This window comes from Coregonus clupeaformis, chromosome 9, assembly GCF_020615455.1.
Source record: "Coregonus clupeaformis isolate EN_2021a chromosome 9, ASM2061545v1, whole genome shotgun sequence".
Taxonomy (NCBI): Eukaryota; Metazoa; Chordata; class Actinopteri; order Salmoniformes; family Salmonidae; genus Coregonus; species Coregonus clupeaformis.
In genome coordinates, this window is record NC_059200.1 from 52,402,050 (window position 1) to 52,425,924 (window position 23,875).

The 23,875-nt window shown below is 46.5% G+C and overlaps 1 protein-coding gene across 4 annotated transcripts in view; it reads right to left on the reverse strand.

Moving 5' to 3' along the window:
* Positions 1-23,875, reverse strand: part of LOC121574079 (glutamate receptor 1) — a 118,522-nt gene that overhangs the window by 41,825 nt on the left and 52,822 nt on the right. For all 4 annotated transcript variants that reach the window (XM_041886660.2, XM_041886661.2, XM_041886662.1 and 1 more), the window contains exon 4: positions 437-624. In XM_041886660.2, the coding sequence (XP_041742594.1) occupies positions 437-624 (188 nt within the window). The remainder of the gene's footprint in view (positions 1-436; positions 625-23,875) is intronic.

Here is a 23,875-nt window from a genome sequence, read left to right on the forward strand (position 1 = left end):
CATGGCATCTTGTAACTGTAACTGTACATTGACATTGTATATTACATGAGTTTTATGATATGGAAATGTGAAGTGCACATTTGGACATTTGACATTAAAGCAGAATTTATTATAATACTCAACGTCTCATCTTTCAAAATACATCGAGTCCTCGTACTTTACAGCATTTCCCTTACTCAGACAACAACATTTTTGCCCAAAAGTGTAAAGGGCTACCTGAACCCTTGTCAATAGTTTGAGTTGGAAAACTTAAGTAAGAGGAGAAAATGTTATTTTGTCACTAGCTGAGTGGTCCTCTTGTTGGAATGAACCCATCCCATCCAATCATTGAAGTAATGCGTCTAGTTTACAGACGATCGCTTCATTCATTAACCTCTTGATAGTCATCTATCTCCCTTTTCATTACTGGACAGTCTGTCAATCCAATGTTATTTACCAGGTTGAGGATCATGTTGAGTCTCTCCAGCTCACAGTCCAGGATGATGTTGTATTCCTTCTTCTTCTCTAGGTCCTGAACCACCTTCAGGAAGGCCGCCTGATCCATACCGCTGTCCAGGTTCACTGATGTCACCTGCCATGTCTTTTCTGCTGCCGTGTCCAGAATCTTCTGCAGCACTGTCAGGCCTAAATGACAAGACAAACACCAAAAGGTAAAGACTAATTAGTCTGGGCATATTTGATTAAGTAAACCACACTTAGGTCTATATCTGTACTTGTCTTTTCATCCTTTGTAGTCACTTAAATGCCATTTACGCCTGCTTACTTGACTTCACCTAATGTATGGTCGAGAGGTGCATTGAAAAGGTTTGGCATGGGCCCTCAAATCCTAAAAAATATATACAGTTGTACCATTGAGAGCATCTTAGCTGGCTGTATCACTGCTTGGTAAGGCAATAGAACCGCCCTCAATTGCATGGCCCTACAGAAGGTGGTGCGGACAGCCTAGTACGTCACTGGCGCCGAGCTCCCTGCACACCAGAACCTCTACAGTGGTTTGCGAAAGTATTCAGCCCCCTTAGCATTTTTCCTATTTTGTTGCCTTACAACCTGGAATTAAAATTGATTTTTTGGGGGGGTTTGTATCATTTGATTTACACAACATGCCTACCACTTTGAAGATGGAACATATTTTTTCTTGTGAAACAAACAAGAAATAAGACAAAAAAACAGAACTTGAGTGTGCATAACTATTCACCCCCCACCAAGTCAATACTTTGTAGAGCCAAATTTTGCAGCAATTACAGATGCAAGTCTCTTGGGGTATGTCTCTATAAGCTTGGCACATCTAGCCACTGGGATTTTTGCCCATTCTTCAAGGCAAAACTGCTCCAGCTCCTTCAAGTTGGATGGGTTCCACTTGTGTACAGCAATCTTTAAGTCATACCCCAGATTCTCAATTGGATTGAGGTCTGGGCTTTGACTAGGCCATTCCAAGACATTTAAATGTTTCCCCTTAAACCACTCAAGTGTTGCTTTAGCAGTATGCTTAGGGTCATTGTCCTGCTGGAAGGTGAACCTCCGTCCCAGTCTCAAATCTCTGGAAGACTGAAACAGGTTTCCCTCAAGAATTTCCCTGTATTTAGCGCCATCCATTATTCCTTTAATGCTGACCAGTTTCCCAGTCCCTGCCGATGAAAAACATCCCCACAGCATGATGCTGCCACCACCATGCTTCACAGTGGGGATGGTGTTCTAGGGGTGATGAGAGGTGTTGTGTTTGCGCCAGACATAGCATTTTCCTTGATGGCAAAAATGCTCAATTTTAGTCTCATCTGACCAGAGTACCTTCTTCCATATGTTTGGGGAGTCTCCCATATGTCTTTTGGCGAACACCAAACGTGTTTGCTTATTTTTTTCTTTAAGCAATGGCTTTTTCTGGCCACTCTTCCGTAAATCCCAGCTCTGTGGAGTGGTCCTATGGACAGATACTCCAATCTCCACTATGGAGCTTTGCAGCTCCTTCAAGGTTACCTTTGGTCTCTTTGTTGCCTCTCTGATTAATGCCCTCCTTGCCTGGTCCGTGAGTTTTGGTGGGTGGCCCTCTCATGGCAGGTTGTGGTGCCATATTATTTCCATTTTTGAATAAATGATTTAATGGTGTTCCGTGGGATGTTCAAAGTTTCGGAGTTTTTTTAATAAACCAACCCTGATCTGTACTTCTCCAGAACATTGTCCCTGACCTGTTTGGAGAGCTAATTTTTTCTTCATGGTGCCGCTTGCTTGGTGGTTCCCCTTGCTTAGTGGTGTTGCAGACTCTGGGGCATTTCAGAACAGTTGTATATATACTGAGATCATGTGACACTTAGATTGCACACAGGTGGACTTTATTATTACTTTATTATTATGTGACTTCTGAAGGTAATTGGTGTCACCAGATGTTATTTAGGGGCTTCATAGCAAAGGTGGTGAATACATATGCACGAAGCACTTTTCCGTTATTTATTTTATAGAATTTTTTGAAGCAAGTAATTTTTTTCATTTCATGAAATAAAAATAAAAATCAATTTAAATTACAGGTTGTAATGCAACAAAATAGGAAAAATGGCAAGGGCGATGAATACTTTTGCAAGGCACTGTATATCAGACTGTGTGAAAGGAAGGCCCGGAAAATTATTAAAGACTTCAACCACCCAAGCCATAGACTTTTCTCTCTGCTTCTGCACGGCAAGAGGTACCAGTGCATCAAGTCTGACACCAACAGGCTCCTGAACAGCTTCTATCCCCATACCATATTCTGCTAAATAGCTAACAAAATGGCTACATGGACTATCTGAGTTGACCTTTGTATTTTATTATAATTTTTATACACTCACAGGGCCCTACACACTACTCACACAGATACTCCAACACACATTCAAACACTCACTCCATCATTTGCTCACACATAATATGCACATACATTTATACTGACTCTACACACACCCACTCACATACAATCATCATATACACTGCTGCTCTGTTGATCATATATCCTGATGTCTAGTCAGTTTACCCATATCTATATATATATATATATATATAAGAGCCTGAATAATTTTTTTAATAACAATGTGCAAATATTGTACAATCCAGGTGTGCAAAGCTCTTAAAGACTTACCCAGAAAGACTCACGGCTGTAATCACTACCAAAGGTGATTCTAATATTGTCACGATCGTCATAATGATTGGACCAAGGCGCAGCGTGATATGCGTACATCTTTTTAATAGTGTACTGGCAACACGATACAAAATACAAAACAACCAAATGAAACGTGAAGTCCTCGGTTAACAACACAAACCAACACGGAACAAGATCCCACAAAACACAAGTGCACAACAGGCTGCCTAAGTATGGTTCCCAATCAGAGACAACAAGCAACAGCTGATTCTCGTTGCCTCTGATTGAGAACCACCCCGGCCAACCTAGAAAACACATGAATTAGAAACTGAACATAGAACACAAAACATAGACCCTACACACCCTGGCTCAACATATAAGAGTCCCCAGAGCCAGGGCGTGACAAATATGTATTGACTCAGGGGTGTGATGTAAATTATATATTTAATTTTCAAGACATTTACAAATAAATCTAAAAACATGTTTTCACTTTATGGGGTATTGTGTGTAGATGGGCGAGAAAAACAACAACAATTTAATCTATTTTGAATTCAGGCTGTAACACAACAAAATGTGGAATAAGTCAAGGGGTGTAAATACTTTCTGAAGGCACTGTACATATGTGTGCTCTTTTCTTTAAAGCCACCTTGGTAAATAAACGGGTATTATAAATTCATCATGCGTTTTGATCAGGAGTGGTTTGTTTAGCACAGTACCACTGCATAGAGAGAACAGAGGATATCACCGAGCTACACAGCAGACTGTGCGAGCAGAGCTGCCCTGGTTGTTTTCACACCAGTCACCTGAAATCACTTTCACCACACCTAAAACTGTGACAGCCAAGCTGAGGCGCCTATGCTGCTGTCTGCATGCCTGTGTATTCTCCTCAGCCAAATTAAATGTGCTGCTTCATATCTGCTTTCCCAATGGCCCGAAGTTTGAAAACTGCCAAATGCAGCATTTCAAATGGCTCCCCCCTTTCAATACTGGAAATGGAAAGGCTGAGTATTTTGCAATGAGGAAGACAAGGAAGAAGTATGTTTGAAGCCAGTTAATCTGAAGACATTATGCAGTCGGGGGTGATCATAGTGAAAAGGGCCTATGAAGTGGAGAGAACTACTTCAGTTGCCCCCCTCTCCCCTTCCTTTCCCCATTCACGTCTCTTCTTCTCTCTTTGAGGTACATGACTTAGAACTTAAACGGGTGACGTGTGACTGCAGCTGAATCATCTGAATGAATGCCATTCCTTCCCTGTATCCATAACACCGGCTCATCAATATTCCCCCATATAAATTCCCTCCGATTTAAGTTCACCCGTATGTTTAATGATATCGATGTAGTGGAGGAAGTGAGGCTTGGGTTTTCTTTCTAGTGTGCCTTTCTGTTTATATAATTCAATTTTGAAGCAGAAGTATTACCATGAAAATAAGGATCTTCTGTTCTGAGACATTGTTTCTGACATATTGTACACTCCCCTACACATTTACTGTATTTGGACAGTGAAGCTAAAATGTTTAATTTAGCTCTATACTGCAGCATTTTGGATTTGAGATCAAATGTTTCATATGAGGCGACAGTGCAGAATGTCACATTTTATTTGAGGTTATTTTCATACATATCTGTTTTACCACTTAGAAATGAAAGCACTTTATGTATCTAGTCCCCCCATTTGAAAGTGTCATAAGTATTTGGACAAATTCACTTACCGAAGGCGATTGGGGGGACACCCGCCTTGCGCGGGTTATGGGGGTGTGTGCTACGCCACTGCTTATAACTACAAGTTAACTATCTAAGATGTGTCAAATGAATTATATCCAGCTCAGGGCCCCAGCTATGCATTTGGTTTGCTAAGTGGCTAGATGGCAAGATCAAGCTTCGTTGATACAGCAGAGACAATCAATCCCTTCCTAGATCAAGACCCATGTTGCCTAAATTGTTTTGTGCCCCCCGTGTGCACTTCCGTTAATACCGTATACCCCGGTATGGTACAGAAACGGTACGAAAATCTGGATACCGCCCAACCCTATTTCAGTGTATTAAAGTAGTCAAAAGTTTAGTATTTGGTCCCATATTCCTAGCACGCAATGACTACATCAAGTTTGTGACTCTACAAACTTGTTGGATGCATCTGCAGTTTGTTTTTGGTTGTTTTTTGTATTATGTTGTGCCCAATAGAAATTAATTGGGCACATCAGATAATCATGAATGAATCGTGAATAATGATGAGTGAGAACGTTACAGAGGCATAAATATCATACTCCCCAAAACATGCTAACCTCTCACCATTACCAATAACAGGGGAGGTTAGCATTTTGGGGGAATATGCTATTTATTTATGCCTCTAACTTTCTCACTCATCATTATTCACAATTCAGTCATGATTATCTGTAATCATATTAGCATCCACATTAATGTAGAAGTGTTCAGAAATATTCTTATGTACTGTAGTATCTGAACATTTATAACTTTGGCTGAGGTTTTCATATTGTTGGTTAAATGAACTTTACTTTACTTTGCTGAAACATCTGGAAAGTGTTACTATAGGGGCCCCCTAAGACAGAGGACATTTGGCTATGTGGAGGCCAGGGATTGGTCTATTCAAAACACGCCATCTTATGTTACATAGGGCATAGGATATATATATATACCATGTTTGAACAAAGGAAGGGGAGAGTGATCATATTTGAGATTGGGTTTGTTGCTCTCCAGATTCTGCAGAAGTCTGTAAATTGATGCTGAAATCTTTGATATAATAAACCTTTATAATCAAAGTACAGTGTCAGCGGATTTCTTATCAACACATCATCGCAGCATCGTTGTTCGGCCACCACAGTACAATAAAAATGACTACAAAATTACATAATACATTATTTAACATTAATTTCTATTGAGCACAATATCATAATCCGAAACATAACCAAAACAAACTGCAAATGCATCAAACAAGTTTGTAGAGACTACAATGTAGTCATTGCAATTGCATGCTAGGAATATGGGACCAAATACTAAACTTTTGACTACTTCAATACACTGAAAAGTGAATTTGTCCAAATACTTATGACACCTTCAAATGAGGGGACTGCATACATAAACTGCTTTCATTTCAAAATGGTAAACAGATATGTATGAAAATACCGTCTAATAAAAGGTGACATTCTGTACTGTCACCTTATATGAAACATTTGATCTCATATCCAAGATGCTGGAGTATAGAGCCAAATTTAAACGTTTTAGCTTCACTGTCCAAATAAAATCGTCTGGGAGTGTACATAGTGATGTATTAAAGCACCTGACAACAAAGCACTGATAAAAGCAGAGCAACATAATAGAAATACAGAGGCTCAGATGCAATTAATGATACAGAGTAGCAACAGATTCATCATTAATGAGAGTTCACAGTAATATGTCTGAGGTGCTGCATTGATAAATGACAGTGCTTCTTCTGAGCGTTCTATAACAGTGATCCTAACTGTAGTGAGAAACATCAGTAGTGAGAAATACACATTTATTATGGCCATCGAAATGTTAGCTATTAAAATCAGATCCAACAATAATATCAAGGGGTTAGACATCTAGGTGTCATTGTACGCTGATAGTTCATGCTTTCTTTTAAATCCACAATTTGCATCCCTCCACAGCCTCATAGAGGATCTAGATACTTTTTCTAACCTCTCTGGATTACAACCAAATTATGATAAGTGTACTATATTACTAGGCAAGTCAGTTAAGAACAACTTCTTATTTACAATAACGGCCTACCCCGGCCAACGTTGGGCCAATTGCGTATTGGATCACAAAAAAATACAACATTTAAATTACTGTGTAGTTTACCAAGAAAATGGTCTGACAGTGATGTGGACATACTCGGTATACATATCCCGAAAGCAAGAAATTATTTTACTACAAAACATTTTTATAGAAAGTTAGCAAAAATAGATACGATTTTGCTACCATGGAAAGGAAAATACCTTTCTATTTGTGGAAAAATCAACCTGATTAACTCTTTAATCATATCCCAGTTTACCTATTTGCTTATGGTCTTGCCTACACCTAGCGACCTGTTTTTTAAATTATATGAGCAAAACATATTACATTTTATTTGGAACGGCAAGCCAGACAAAATTAAACGTGCCTACTTATATAATGAATATGAATTCGGAGGGCAGAAATGATTAAATATTAAAGCATTAGACCTCTCACTAAAGGCGTCACCCATACAAAAGTTATATTTATATCCAAATTGGTTCTCTAGCAGATTAGTAAGAATGTCTAACCACATGTTCAAGAATGGCCTGTTTTCCTTTATTCAGATTACAACCTCTCACTTTCGGTTATTTGAAAATGAAATCATCTCCAAAATATTGCTACTTTTAAAACAAGCCATAGAAAGTTGGTTGCAATTTCAGTTTAATCCACCAGAAAAGACAGAACAAATAATACAACAAATATTGTGGTTAAACGCAAATATACTAATTGATAAAAAAAAACATTATTTTTATATACACTACCGGTCAAAGGTTTTAGAACACCTACTCATTCAAGGGTTTTTCTTAATTTTTACTATTTTCTACATTGTAGAATAAGAGTGAAGACATCAAAACTATGAAATAACACATATAGAATCATGTAGTAACCAAAAAAGTGTTAAACAAATCAAAATATATTTTATATTTCAGATTCTTCAAATAGCCACCCTTTGCCTTGATCACAGCTTTGCACACTCTTGGCATCCTCTCAACCAGCTTCATGAGGTAGTCACCTGGAATTAATTTCAATTAACAGGTGTGCCGTCTTAAAAGTTAATTTGTGGAATTTATTTCGTTCTTATTGCGTTTGAGCCAATCAGTTGTGTTGTGACAAGGTGGGGGGGGTATACAGAAGATAGCCCTATTTGGTAAAAGACCAAGTCCATATTATGGCAAGAACAGCTCAAATGAGCAAAGAGAAATGACAGTCCATCATTACTTTAAGACGTAAAGGTCAGTCAATATGGAACATTTTAAGAACTTTGAAAGTTTCTTCAAGTGCAGTCGCAAAAACCATCAAGCTCTATGATGAAACTGGATCTCATGAGGACCGCCACAGGAATGGAAGACCCAGAGTTACGTCTTCTGCAGAGGATAAGTTCGTTAGAGTTACCAGCCTCTGAAATTATAGCCCAAATAAATGCTTCATAGAGTTCAAGTAACAGACACATCTCAACATCAACTGTTCAGAGGAGACTATGTGAATCAGGCCTTCATGGTCGAATTGCTGCAAAGAAACCACTACTAAAGGACACCAATAAGAAGAAGAGACTTGCTTGTGCCACGAAACACGAGCAATGGACATTAGACCGGTGGAAATGTGTCCTTTAGTCTAGAGTCCAAATTGGAGATTTTTGGTTCCAACTGCCGTGTCTTTGTGAGACGCGGTGTTGGTGAACAGATGATATAAATAAATAAAAATAAAATAAAATAAATGATATCTGCATGTGTATTTCCCACCGTAAACAATGGAGGAAGAGGTTTTATGTTGTGGGGGTGCTTTGCTGGTTACAATGTCTGTGATTTATTTAGAATTCAAGGCACACTTAACCAGCATGGCTACCACAGCATTCTGCAGTGATATGCCATCCCATCTGGTTTGGGCTTAGTGGGACTATCATTTGTTTTTCAACAAGACAATGACCCAACACACCTCCAGGCTGTGTAAGGGCTACTTTACCAAGAAGGAGATTGATGGAGTGCTGCATCAGATGACCTGGCCTCCACAATCCCCCGACCTCAACCCAATTGAGATGGTTTTGGATGAGTCGGACCGCAGAGTGAGGGAAAAGCAGCCAACAAGTGCTCAGCATATGTGGGAACTCATTCAAGACTGTTGGAAAAGCATTCCAGGTGAAGTTGGATGAGAGAATGCCAAGAGTGTGCAAAGCTGTCATCAAGCCAAAGGGTGGCTATTTGAAGAATCTCAAATATAACATAGATTTTGATTTGTTTAACACTTTTTTGGTTACTACATGATTCCATATGTGTTATTTCATAATTTTGATGTCTTCACTATTATTATACAATGTAGAAAATAGTAAAAAATAAAGAAAAACCCTTGAATGAGTAGGTGTAAGGGTTGGGGTGAGGTGTGACCCAGGTGTGGTGAAGGATATACAGTAGGCAGTAGGCAGAGATGGTGAAACAAGGATCTTTACTGGTGGTGCCGAAGCCAAAATACAAAATAACGGACTTATCACGATAAAAGAAAGGCGGAGCAAATAAGTCTCCAAAAACCGGCTGACAGCCAAAATACGATATACTACCTAAGACTGAAACAAATAATGAAACAGGGAGAACACTTCTCAAGTATCTCCGATCAGACACTGAGTAGTACTGCTGGACATAGAGAAACTAGCAGAGAAAACTGAGCAAGGGAACACAGGGAAGTGAGGGCATAAACACACAGGTGAACCGATAGACACAGGTGACACCAATAGGATGATGATTAGTCCTGACTGTGAGTGAGGGGGGGCCTAAGGTTGTCGGAGAATGACATCTAGTGGGTTGCTCCGGAACTGCGACCCCCTCCTGTAACAGTGCTCCCTCCAGACGAACGGCCTCCGGGTGGAAGCGACGGAATGTTGTTATCAGCCCTGGGTCCAGAATGTTCCTCCTGGGAACCCAGGACTGCTCCTCCGGCCCATAACCCTCCCAGTCCACCAGAAATTGGAGACCCCTCCCCACCCGCCGGCAGTCCAGGATCCGGTATACAGTAAAAGCTGGCTGCCCTCCGACGAGGCGCTGCGGGGGAACAGGACGAGGAGGGGGAGCCAGGGGACAGGTGTCGACGGGCTTGAGGAGGGACACATGGAATGTGGGATGCACCCGCATGGTGGGGGGAAGTTGCAGACGGTTGGCCACTGGGTTGAATTGCTTGACCACTCTGAATGACCCGACGAACCCTGGGGGGACAGCTTTCTGGACTCCACGCGGAGGGAAAGATCCCACGTGGTGAGCCACACCCTCTGTCCCGGGCGAAAGACCAGGGCCGGGCGATGCCTGTGGTTGGCCTGATGTTGTGACCTGACCGAGGCCCGCTTAAGCGCCGCCCGTACCTGCCTCCAGGTGCAGCAACAGCGACTGATATGGGCCTGGACCGACGGGACCGCAGCCTCCTCCTCTTGCTCGGGGAATAGGGGGGGTTGGTACCCGTATTGGCACTGGAAGGGGGACAGGCCAGTGGACGAGCAGAGAAGGGTGTTGTGGGCGTACTCCGCCCACGCCAGTCGCAGACTCCACGTAGCTGGGTTGCTGGAGGTGTAGCACCTCAGCACCCCCTCCAGATCCTGGTTGACGCGCTCCATCTGCCCGTTCGACTGGGGATGGAAGACAAGCTGACGGAGGCGCCGAGGCAGGTGGAGAAAGCATTCCAGAACCTGTAGGCGAACTGAGGGCCCCGATCCGACACCACATCTTGGGGAAAGCCATGGACCCTGAAAACGTGATGCATCAACAATTTAGCCGTCTCGAGGGCCGACGGGAGTTTGGGAAGGGGAATGAAGTGGGCAGCCTTCGAGAACCGGTCCACAATGACCAGGATGACTGTGTATCCATCAGAGGGGGGTAGGACAGAAATCAAATCCAGCAAGATATGGGACCAGGGGCACTTGGGGATAGCCAGGGTCGGAGCAGCCCTGCCGCGAGCTGACGTGAGCTCTTCGTGTGCGCGCACACCTGGTAAGCAGCCACGAAGGTGCGCGTATCCCCCTCAGCAGATGGCCACCAGAACCTCCTACGCAGGAACCCCAACGTCCTGGTGCCCCCCGAATGTCTGGTGAGGACGGATGCATGCGCCCACTGAAGCAGTCGCCAGCGCGCAGCCTTGGGTATGTACATCCTCCCCGATGGACCTCCGCCCGGATCGGGCTCCAGCCGTAGCGCTGCTCTGACCAGCCTATCAATTCCCCACGAAACTAGGGCAGCAATCAGGGCGTAGGGGACAATGGTGTCGTCCCTCTCCACCAGGTCCATGGGGTCGAACTGCCGGGAGAGCGCGTCAGGCTTGGTGTTCTTCGACCCCGGATGGTATGAGATGGTGAACAGGAACCTGGTGAAGATCAACGCCCACCTGGCCTGGCGCGAGTTGAGCCTCTTGGCCCCCTGAATGTAGGCTAAGTTCTTGTGGTCAGTCCATACAACGAATGGATGGGCGGCCCCCTCTAGCCAATGCCGCCACTCCCCCAGGGCGAGCTTGACCGCTAAAAGCTCACGGTTCCCCACGTCGTAATTCCGCTCCGCCGGGGACAGCCGACGGGAGAAAAACGCGAAGGGGTGAGTCTTACCATCCGTGAGGAACCGCTGGGACAAGATTGCTCTCACCGCAACGTCTGAAGCATCCATCTCCACAATGAACGGCAGGGACGGATCAGGATGCCCGAGGACCGGGGCCGATGTAAAGCGCCGCTTAAGCGCATCAAATGCGTTCCCCGCTTCCGGGGTCCAGGCGAAGGAGCGTACGCTCATCTGGGTGAGGGCTGTCAGGGGAGTGGCTAGGGAGCTAAAATTGTGAATACATCGCATATAAAAATTTGCGAACCCTAAAAACCGTTGTAGTTGCTTGAGGGATGAGGGATGAGGGCTGGGGCCAATCCAATACCGCGCTGACCTTGGCTGGGTCCATCCGTAGGTCCCCCAGGGTGACCATGAACCCCAGGAAGGAGACTGTCTCTGTGTGGAACACACACTTCTCCGCCTTGACGTAGAGCTGGTGACGGAGAAGGTGTTGGAGGACCTGCCGAACGTGCTGCTGGTGGTCACTCATGTCGGCTGGCTGCCGGGGCTGATCGTGTCGCCGGCTGCCGGGGCTGATCGGGTGTCCACCCAGCTCTGCACGCCGATCATCAGCTGGCAGAGATTCTCGGTGTTCTGCTGCAGGCTGCAGTCCTGTTGGTTCAGCATATCTCCCTGTGTTGCCAATCTGCTCCGATACTGTGCTGCCTCCGCTGGGTCCATATTGGCTCAGTTTTCTGTAAGGGTTGGGGTGAGGTGTGACCCAGGTGTGGTGCAGAATATACAGTAGGCAGTAGGCAGTAGGCAGAGATGGTGAAACAAGAATCTTTACTGGTGGTCCCGAAGCCAAAATACAAAATAACGGACTTATCACGATAAAAGAAAGGCGGAGCAAATAAGTCTCCAAAAACTGGCTGACAGCCAAAATACGATATACTACCTAAGACTGAAACAAATAATGAAACAGGGAGAACACTTCTCAAGTACCTGTACATAGATCTCCGATCAGACACTGAGTAGTACTGCTGGACATAGAGAAACTAGCAGAGAAAACTGAGCAAGGGAACACAGGGAAGTGAGGGCATAAACACACAGGTGAACCGATAGACACAGGTGACACCAATAGGATGATGATTAGTCCTGACTGTGAGTGAGGAGGTGCCTAAGGTTGTCGGAGGATGACACCTAGTGGGTTGCTCCGGAACTGCGACCCCATCCTGTAACAAGTGTTCTAAAACTTTTGACCGGTAGTGTATATATATATAAAAAAAGGTATAATCTTTGTTAATGATATCATAAATAGGACTGGTGGAGTTATGTCACACATGCTGCTAACAGAAATATATGGAAATGTCTGCTCTACCCAAAATTACAACCAACTAATTGCAGCATTACCGCAGAAATGGAAGAGGCAAGTGGAAGGTGGAAGAAGTAAGGAACTTGTCTGTTGGCCCTGCATTAAAGACCAAAATTGGTTAAAGAAAATTGTGATTAATAGAAAAGTACAGCAGTTTCATTTAAGGACCAAAAAATTGACAGCATTGCCATATAGATTGCAAAATAGTTGGGAAGAGATTTTGGATGTACTGATTCCATGGCACATGGTTTATGAACTGATACGCAAAACGGATTCAAAATGTAGAATTTTTCAATTAAAATTATTATAACAATTCTTGCAACTAATAGGATGTTATATATATATATATATATATATATATATATATATATATATATGGGGGATACAACCATCTCAGCTCTGCAGATTTTGCTGCGAAGAGACAGAATCACTAGATCATTTGTTTTAGTACTGTCCATATGTAGCTTGTTTTTGGTCGCAGGTCCAGGAATTGTTGAAGAAGTGCAATATTTACCTGGAGCTAACTCTGCAGATAGCACTACTGGGTGATTTGAAAAGTCATAGTCAAATCGATGAATAATATTATAATATTTAATTTACAATCTGTAGAAACTATGAGAATAGAAAGGTTGAAAACTTTTGTGAAACATCACAGCACAGTTGAAAAATATATGGCAAATAGAAATAACACATGGATGGTGTTGAGAGATAGATGGGAGGGGTTGAGTGAAGCTGAAGGGTGGGATTTAAAACAACAAGATAACTAATGTAAAATATACTGTGTCCGTAAAATGTATATAGGTTCAGAACTTTGTGAAACAGCACAGTTAAAAATATATGGCAAAATAGAAATCAAACCCATTGGGCTTCAGATATAGATGGGAGGGGTTTTGGTAGCTGAAGGATTGGATTAAAAACAAACAAAAGATAACTGTTGTAAAATACATTGTGTCCGTAAAATATATGTAGTGTGTGTAAGCTGGAAGTAGAATCCTAAGTGCTGTTGTCCATTAGTTTACTCCAATTACGAGAGGGGTGATAGGGTTAGGGGAAAATAATAAAGGAAAATATATATATATATTTTTAAATTAAATATACAGTATATATATATTGTGATGTCACGAGAGGCTACACAGCTTTCAGCGGGATTGCTCAAGTAGTGCAAGGAGACCAGGTTCCGCCAAAACAAGGATTTTATTAAAGGTCTTGGGAAACTAACGAAAGTATAACACAATTCTGTTCTCTGGTGGCTCTTTAAGGGTTAACAGTTCAGGGATGTCTCTTCCACATCCAAAATCATAACTCTCCCTCGCTCAAATAACTTTTCCCCAGTCTTACTGTATTCCACGTTGCAGCTAGTGGCCAACCCAGCAAAACGTCCTTCCAAATGTCCCACACGTATTTCCACAGGTGCATATATCCAAAGGTGAGTATTTTCCAAAGGTAAGTATCTCCAAATCCTTATATTCCTCATGGAAGTGGACGTGCAGCACTCTTGTCCTCCAGAGAGCCCAGGTTGGAGACTGTGTCTCTTCACTTCCCAAACCTTCAGCTCATCAGCTCCTGATTGGTTTCAGCTGCGTGGGAAGATTGGCCATAGAGGGTTGGAGTTCCCGACCATACCAGCAGATGGAGCCATAGCTGTCTGGGTTTGCAGCCATCTCAGGGGGATGTAACGTCCCTCCAGGACACAGCCTCTCGTGACATCACACATCCCCCTCCTCGGGACCGACGTCCTCGTCGGGTAAAGGCAGCGAAGAAGGCATCACGCCGGGAGAGGGCGTCCGCATTGCCGTGGTGCTTGCCAGCCCTGTGGACAACAGAAAAGTTAAACGGTTGCAAGCTCAAAAACCATCTGGTTACTCTACTGTTTGATTCCTTGTTCTTGGCCATCCACTGCAGAGGGGCGTGATCAGATACCACCATGAACCGTCGGCCCAGGAGATAGAACCGAAGGGACTCCAGGGCCCAGACTACAGCCAGACATTCTTTCTCCACCGTTGAATAGTTCTTCTCTCTTGGAAGTAACTTTCTGCTTAGGTAGAGAATGGGATGTTCTTCACCGTCATGTGCCTGGGTGAGGACAGCACCCAGACCCACCTCCGAAGCATCCGCTTGGACAATGAATTCCTTCTTGAAGTCTGGTGCCACCAGGATCGGACTGGAGCAGAGTGCTCGCTTCAGGTTGAGGAAAGCCGCCTCCGCCGCAGGGTTCCACTTCACCATTCGTGAGTGGCGTTTGGTCGTCAGCTCCGTCAACGGTGCAGCTATGGTAGCAAAATCTGCAATAAAGCGTCTATAGTAGCCAGCGAGGCCCAAAAATGACCTTACTTGCTTCTTGTTGATGGGCTGCGGCCAGTCCTGTATGGCCCGCAGTTTGGCTTCCTGTGGTTTGACCAACCCCCGCCCAATGGTGTACCCCAGGTAGTTTGTCTCACTGAAGGCCACCTTGCACTTCTTCGGGTTTGCCGTGAGCCCTGCTTCCCTGAGCGAATCCAGCACCGCTTGTACCCGGGGTAGGTGGCTGGCCCAATCCTGACTTTGTATAACAACATCATCCAAATAAGCCGCTGCGTGCCTCTTGTGGGGCGCAAGGACTCGATCCATCAGGCGTTGGAACGTGGCAGGTGCCCCGTGGAGACCAAACGGAAGTCGGGTATACTGGTAGAGCCCCTCCGGGGGTGGCAAAGGCTGTCTTCTCCTTAGACGCCGGGGTCAAGGGCACCTGCCAGTAGCCTTTTGTGAGATCAAGAGTGGTTAGGAAACGAGCATGCCCCAAGGAGTCTATTAAATCATCGACACGAGGCATTGGGTATGCATCAAATTCAGACACTTCATTCAACTTCCGATAGTCATTACAAAATCGTACTGAACCGTCTGGCTTGGGAACTAGTACGATGGGACTTGCCCAGGCACTGTGGGACTCTTCGATTACTCCCAACTCCCGCATCTTCCTTACCTCCTTCTGTATAACCACTTTACGAGCCTCTGGCACGCGGTGCGGGCGCTGGTTTACCGTTTGGCCAGGCATGGTGCGGATCTCATGTTGGACCACCTCTGTGTGACCGGGAAGGGAGGAGAAGACATCCTGGTTCTGCTCCACGAGTTCCAGGGCCATCTGTCGTTGATGTGGGGACAGATTTGGACCCAGCTGAACCTCTTCTCGCGCCGGTTCCTGGGTCTCTGTGGGGGTAGAGAGCTGAACAGCGCCTCTCTGGCGTGCCACTTCTTTAAAAGGTTAACATGATAAATCTGCTCAGTTTTCCTTTTATCTGGTTGCCTCACCTTGTAGTTTACTTCTCCCATGCGTTCAATGACCTCATATGGTCCTTGCCAGGTTGCCAGGAATTTGCACTCAACGGTTGGCACCAGGACCAGCACTCTGTCCCCCGGCTTAAACTCCCTGGGTTGAGCAGATCTGTTGTAGGAGGCTTGCTGTTGCCGCTGACTGGCCTCCAGGTGTTCCCGCATCATGGGATAGATGGCCTTCATTCTCTCCCTCATAGCCCCTACATGGTCGATCAGTGTCCGCTGTTGGCATGGCTGCTCCTCCCAGGCCTCCTTGGCGATGTCGAGCAGTCCTCTGGGTCTGTAGGAAAGCAAGAGCTCAAAGGGTGAAAAACCAGTAGAAGACTGAGGTACCTCTCTCACCGCAAATAATATGTATGGTAACAGCTGATCCCAGTTGCGCCCATCTTCCCCTACCGCTTTCCGCAGCATGGATTTTAGTGTTTTGTTAAAACGTTCGACTAGGCCATCTGTCTGGGGGTGGTAGACCGAGGTTCTCAGCTGTTTGATTTTCAGTAAAGCACAGAGTTCTTTCATCACCCTGGACATGAACGGAGTCCCTTGGTCCGTCAATATCTCTTTTGGGATTCCCAGACTAGTTGAGAGACGGAACAGCTCCTTGGCGATTTGTCTGGATGTAGCCTTCCTCAGCGGAATGGCCTCCGGGTACCGGGACGCATAGTCCAGAATGACCAGAATGTATTGATGTCCCCTGGCACTTTTCGGTAAGGGCCCGACTATGTCTAATCCAATCCTCTCAAAAGGAGTTTCGATAATGGGCAAGGGAATGAGCGGGTTTCTATATGTGGGCTTTGGCGCAACCTGCTGACACTCAGGGCAACTACGGCAGTAGTTCTCTATCTCTTTGTGTACTCCTGGCCAAAAGAAACGTTGCATGATTCTTTCCTTAGTCTTCTCTACCCCCAAGTGGGCCCCTAGCGGGTGTGTGTGGGCTAGGTTCGAGACCTTGGGGTCCTTTGGACGGGTTCTTTTCATTTGTGGTGGGGCCGCACTCCTGGGGTCTTTTCGGGAAGCATTCAGCATCTCCGCTGTGGCCTGGTACTTTTCCACAGCTTCCACGGTCAGATCAGCCGTGGTCAAGGCCTGTTGACTGATGAACCGTTTTGCCTCATAAGGCAGGGCGCGTAGGTAACGATCCACCACCACGGCCTCCACCACCGCCGCTGCTGTACTCCTCTGCGGATCCAGCCATTTCCTTGCGATTCGGACAAGTTCATGCATCTGCGCCCGAGGAGGTTGGTCTGGTTGGAAGGTCCAACTGTGAAAGCGCTGGGCCATACCAAACTTTGTGAGTCCATATCTGCTGAGGATCTCAGACTTCAGGGCATCATAGTCAGTAACCTGGTCAGGGCCCAGGTCCCGGACAGCATTCAGCGCTTCCCGGTTAGAAAGGGGGCTAACAGACCAACCCACTGTTGCTTGGGCCAGGCTTCCCTAGTGGCCGTGGCCTCAAATGCATGCAGGTATGCCTCAATGTCATCGGTAGCTCCCATCTTAGATATAAAGTCACTTGCCTTTATTGGGCGGGTATTTTGGACCACCCTCTGTCTCTGCAACTGCACTTCCTCTGCCTTCAGAAGGTTGGCTTTCTTTTGCTCCTCCAAGAGAGCCACGTTTGCTTGCATCTGGGCTTGCTGGCCAGCAACAAGGGCTTTCAATATGTCCTCCATTTCAGTCGGCGGGGAGCCTACGGCCAACTTGGAAAACTGGGTGATCAAACCTTCGGTATCCTCCTCTGACCTGCACTATTAACGCTTGAGCGTGCCCGTATTCTCCACCATCTGTGATGTCACGAGAGGCTACACAGCTTTCAGCGGGATTGCTCAAGTAGTGCAAGGAGACCAGGTTCCGCCAAAACAAGGATTTTATTAAAGGTCTTGGGAAACTAACGAAAGTATAACACAATTCTGTTCTCTGGTGGCTCTTTAAGGGTTAACAGTTCAGGGATGTCTCTTCCACATCCAAAATCATAACTCTCCCTCGCTCAAATAACTTTTCCCCAGTCTTACTGTATTCCACGTTGCAGCTAGTGGCCAACCCAGCAAAACGTCCTTCCAAATGTCCCACACGTATTTCCACAGGTGCATATATCCAAAGGTGAGTATTTTCCAAAGGTAAGTATCTCCAAATCCTTATATTCCTCATGGAAGTGGACGTGCAGCACTCTTGTCCTCCAGAGAGCCCAGGTTGGAGACTGTGTCTCTTCACTTCCCAAACCTTCAGCTCATCAGCTCCTGATTGGTTTCAGCTGCGTGGGAAGATTGGCCATAGAGGGTTGGAGTTCCCGACCATACCAGCAGATGGAGCCATAGCTGTCTGGGTTTGCAGCCATCTCAGGGGGATGTAACGTCCCTCCAGGACACAGCCTCTCGTGACATCACAATATATATATATAAATATATATATATATATATATATATATATATATATATATATATATATATATATATATATATATAACAGTACCAGTCAAAAGTTTGGACGCACCTACTCATTCAAGGGTTTTTTCACTATTTTCTACATTGTAAAATAATAGTGAAGACATCAAAACGATGAAATAACACATATGGAATCATGTAGTAACCATAAAAGTGTTAAAAAAAAGTCAAGATATATTTGAGATTCTTCAAAGTAGCCACCCTTTGCCTTGATGACAGCTTTGCACACTCTTGGCATCCTCTCAACCAGCTTCATGAGGTAGTCACCTGGAATGCATTTCAATTAACAGGTGTGCCTTCTTAAAAGTTAATTTGTGGAATTTCTTTCCTTCTTAATGTGTTTGAGCCAATCAGTTGTGTTGTGACAAGGTAGGGTTGGTATACAGAGGATAGCCCTATTTGGTAAAAGACCAAGTCCATATTATGGTAAGAACAGCTCAAATAAGCAAAAAGAAACGACAGTCCACTCCGCTAACTCAGAGAAACAGACAAATGTTGCACACTTCTTACTTTGTTACTGTGCCATTTATAAACAGCACACCGAACGTTTATAAATAGTGACAAGGCGTGGATATTTAGGCACCATTTGGAGAGAGAGACAAAATGAAGGATAAAGGAGAGAAATAGACAAAGCTGTGAGTGTGTGTGTGAAGTGCTACCTGACCGGGCTGAAAATACATGGTATACCAACAATAGCCTACGCTGGTATCATGCCAAACAAAAAAGAGGACAGCGTCACGCATACGCAGGTTAAATATATTTTTAAACTAACAGAAATTATTCTACAAGGAGCTGTTAAAACTGCAGGAAAATAGCTTCACAAGCTTTATCCAAATACTGGCAGATTCAACAAACAAAAGAATGGCCGATCTGACCAGAGAGGTTCAGGACCTGAAAAACAGTCTGCATTTCTCCTAGGGAGAGCTTGATGAGTTGAAAAAGGACTGTAGCAACATGAGAAGTAACTGTGAGTCCACAAGAAAAGACATCAACACTGTCTGTGAATCGATGTTAATAATGACAGGGAAACAGGAGTACCTAGAAGGTGTCATGAGCACTCTCTCTCCCTGGTAGCAACATTAATTGCATTCAATTATCTTCCACTCTGCTCACCTCCCTCTCTCTACTCAGCCTAACTAGCTCCACCTGCCCTGCTCTGCTCTTGTTACCTGGCCAGCTGCACTGCATTTCCCACTCACCATCCTCACCTTGCCTCACTCTGTTCTAATTACTCTGCCAGCTGAACTGCATTTCCCCACTACCTCTCCCAGTATATCAAGCCCTGGTTTTCAGCCAAGCCCTGTCAGATCGTCTTCAAACCCGGACCAGTAACCTGCCTGTCTGCGCTCTGACTCCTGTTTGTGATACCGATCCTTTCTTGACTGCCTCCTTGTTCTACTGCCCCGTCTATCCCAACCTGCCTTCTGGACCTCGACTACTCTCCGATCTTCAGCCCCTCCGGTAACTCGTTTCTGCCTTCTGTCTCTCACCACGATATTTGCCCAGCCCTGATCTGTACTTCTGCCTGCCATTCATATTGCTGTTGTGTGTGTGTTTCCCCCAGGTCTCCGACCACCAGATGAGCGTGCCCAGACGTTTCACCACCCTCAGCCCGATACGCCGCTCCATCACTGGGGAACACACACACTAAGCACTTGGACTGGACACCCCCGGACATTTGGTGACCCCGGAGCACAGGTACCCACAGGAGGACCCTGAAAGACCCCTGACACCCCTGGGACTCCTCTTCCCGCCTGTAACCTTGAATAAAGAACTCTGAATTTGAACTTGCGCTCTTGGGTCCTCTTCTGTTCGTGACAGAACGATCTGACCATCATGGACCCAGCGCACTCCCTGACCACGATGGAGGAAGAGCCAGAGAGGACTGCCCTACAGCGACTGGAACGCTCTGAGGGAGACATAAATCGGATGGCTGGCGACATCGCTTCCCTTCTCCAGCTATTCAACCAGCAGCAACAACAGTTCCAACTGCAGCAACAACAGCTTGCCCAAGCCCTGCAACTACTCTCAAGCCCGGCTACTCCACCTGCACCCCCCTGGTCCTTTTGTTCCTGTACCACCGATACTCCTTCATCCCTCCGCTGGAGGTCCCAATGCTGCAGGCCCGGCAGTGCTGCCACCAGATCCTCACGCTCCTGAACCAAGGATTGGGAACCCGAACGTTTTGATGGCAACCAGAAGCAAGTAAGACCATTCTTGAGCAGCTGCCGAATCCAGTTTGCACTACAGCCCAGGACTTTCTCAACAGAGGGAGCCAAGGTGGGGTATGTCATCACACATCTCACCGGTCGAGCTCGGTTGTGGGGAACGGCGGAATTCGACCGGCAAACCCCAGCCTGTGCCTCCTTCAGTGCCTTTGAGGAGGAGATGTTAAAGGTCTTTGACCTAGGCTCGCCAACAGCCGAAGCGTCACAAGCTCTGCTCACCATCCGTCAGGGCAATCGGACAGTGGCAGACTTCTCCATTGACTTTCGTACCCTGGCCAGTCAAAGCTCGTTTAACCCAGAGGCACTGGTGCAAGCCTTCCTCCATAGCCTGGCGGACTATATCAAGGACGAGCTTGTTTCCCATGACCCGCCCTCAACGCTTGATGCCGCCATTGACCTTGCCGTTCGCATTGACCGCCGTATACAGACCCGGAGGAGGGAGAAGGGCCGTCTCAGTCAACCTGCCATCCGTACTCGGGTCGATACCGCTTCTGTCCAGCCCCTGCCTGTCAAGTCCCATAGCCAACTCAATCAGCCTGAGCCCATGGAGATTGGCCGTGCCTCTCTGACTCCCGAGGAGCGTCGGCGCCGTCTAAGCTCCAACCTTTGCCTCTACTGTGGTGGCGAGAATCACCGTGTCGCTACTTGTCCGGCAAAAGCCGCAGCTCACCAGGTGTAGGGGAGATCCGGGTGAGCTCAACAAGCCTTCAGTCTCCCTCCATCCGAAAGACCCTGCTTCATCTCCGCCTTCAGCTTTCTGACAAGACTCATACATTGGCCGCCCTTGTGGATTCCGGAGCCGAAGCAAACATCATGGACCCTGAGCTTGCACAGCAACTGGGCGTGAACCATCATCAACTGACACAACCCATTCCTGCACGAGCCCTGGATGGGCATCATCTTGGCACTGTCACTCATATCTCCGCCCCTGTGACAATCCTGCTGTCAGGAAACCACCAGGAGTCCATCCAGTTTCACCTCCTACACTCACCTGGCCAACCACTCATTCTTGGATACCCGTGGCTCCGTCAGCACAACCCCCCACATCGACTGGGAGACAGGAACAGTCCGTGAGTGGGGAAGGAGTTGTCACCAGACCTGTTTAAGGGGGGCCACCCTGCCCGTTCACCGGGAAGGATCTAGCGCTACCTCCGACATATCCAATGTTCCGGCCTGTTACCACAGCCTGAAAGAGGTGTTCAACAAATCCAAGGCGACATCTCTACCCCCACACAGACCCTATGACTGCGCGATTGATCTCCTGCCTGGCACAGCACCTCCCAAGGGTCGTCTGTATTCACTGTCAGCCCCGGAAAGAAAGGCCATGGAGGACTACATTAATGACTCTCTTGCCTCCGGGATAATTAGACCGTCGTCTTCCCCGCAGGAGCGGGATTCTTCTTTGTCGGCAAGAAGGACGGTTCTCTTCGTCCATGCATAGATTACCGGGGTCTGAACGACATCACGGTTAAGAATCGCTACCCACTGCCCTTACTTTCGTCTGCCTTCGAACTGCTGCAGGGAGCCACTGTATTCACTAAGCTGGACCTTCGCAATGCCTACCATCTGGTGCGGATGAGGGAGGGAGACGAATGGAAGACAGCGTTCAACACACCAACCGGCCACTATGAATATCTCGTCATGCCCTTCGGCCTCACCAATGCCCCAGCAGTTTTTCAAGCCCTAGTGAATGATATCCTCAGGGACATGCTAAATACGTTCGTATTTGTGTACCTTGACGATATTTTAATATTCTCAAAGACTCTGTCAGAACACACGCACCACGTCCGGTTGGTCCTGCGCCGCCTGCTGGAGAACTCTCTTTTCGTGAAGGCAGAGAAGTGCGAGTTCCATGCCAAGACCGTTTCATTCCTGGGGTATGTGGTGACCGAGGGCAGCATTCAGATGGATCTCACGAAGGTGTCGGCTGTCACTTCCTGGCCAGTTCCTGAGTCTCGGAAGAAGTTGCAACAGTTCCTGGGCTTTGCCAACTTTTATAGGAGATTCATCAGAAACTATAGCACAGTGGCTGCACCCCTCACGGCGCTAACCAGCACTAAACAACCGTACCAATGGACATCAGCTGCTGATAAGGCCTTCAATATCCTCAAGACATGTTTCACTTCTGCTCCCATCCTCCAGATGCCAGATGCAGCAAGGCAGTTTGTGGTGGAGGTAGATGCTTCGGACGTGGGAGTGGGTGCAGTGCTTTCTCAAAGAGCAGCTGAGGATGGCAAGATGCACCCCTGTGCCTTCTACTCCCGTCGGCTAACCCCTGCCGAATGCAACTACGACATTGGGAACCGCGAGCTGTTGGCTGTCAAGCTCGCCCTTGAAGAATGGCGGCACTGGTTAGAGGGGTCAAAGGAACCATTCGTAGTGTGGACAGACCACAAGAACCTGGAGTATATCCAAACAGCCAGGAGGCTGAACTCCCGTCAACAGCGGTGGTCTCTGTTCTTTACGCGCTTCAATTTCACGCTCTCCTACCGCCCGGGATCTCGCAACATCAAACCTGATGCTCTTTCCCGGATGTTTCAGAAGGACGAGACCACCGCCATGACAGCTCCCATTCTTCCCAGCCACTTGGTCGTAGCGGCCCTCACCTGGGAGATCGAGAAGCAGGTCATGGAGGCTCTTCGGGACCAGCCAGGTCCAAGCACCAGCGCCCCCAACCGTCTGTTTGTTCCAGCAAATCTCAGGTCACCTGTGATTCAGTGGGGGCACGAATCCCGTCTGGCCTGTCATCCCGGCATCACTCGCACCCTTCATCTGGTCCGCCAGCGGTTCTGGTGGCGGGGATGAGACGGGATGTCCGAGAATTCATCCGAGCTTGTCCCACTTGTAACCGAAACAAGACTCCCAACCAGCCTCCTGCTGGGTTGCTGCAACCCCTACTCATACCCAAGAGGCCCTGGTCCCACGTTTCACTGGACTTTGTTACGGGCCTTCCGCCCTCTGACGGACACACAGTCATCCTTACCATTGTTGACCGCTTTAGTAAGATGACCCACTTCGTGCCCCCTTCCCAAACTACCCTCTGCTAAAGAGACCTCCCAGGTGGTCCTGGAACATGTGTTTCGTATCCATGGCCTACCCCAGGATATAGTGTCAGACCGGGGCCCGCAATTCTCAGCAACCTTTTGGAAGGAGTTCTGTCATCTCCTTGGGGCCACCGCCAGCCT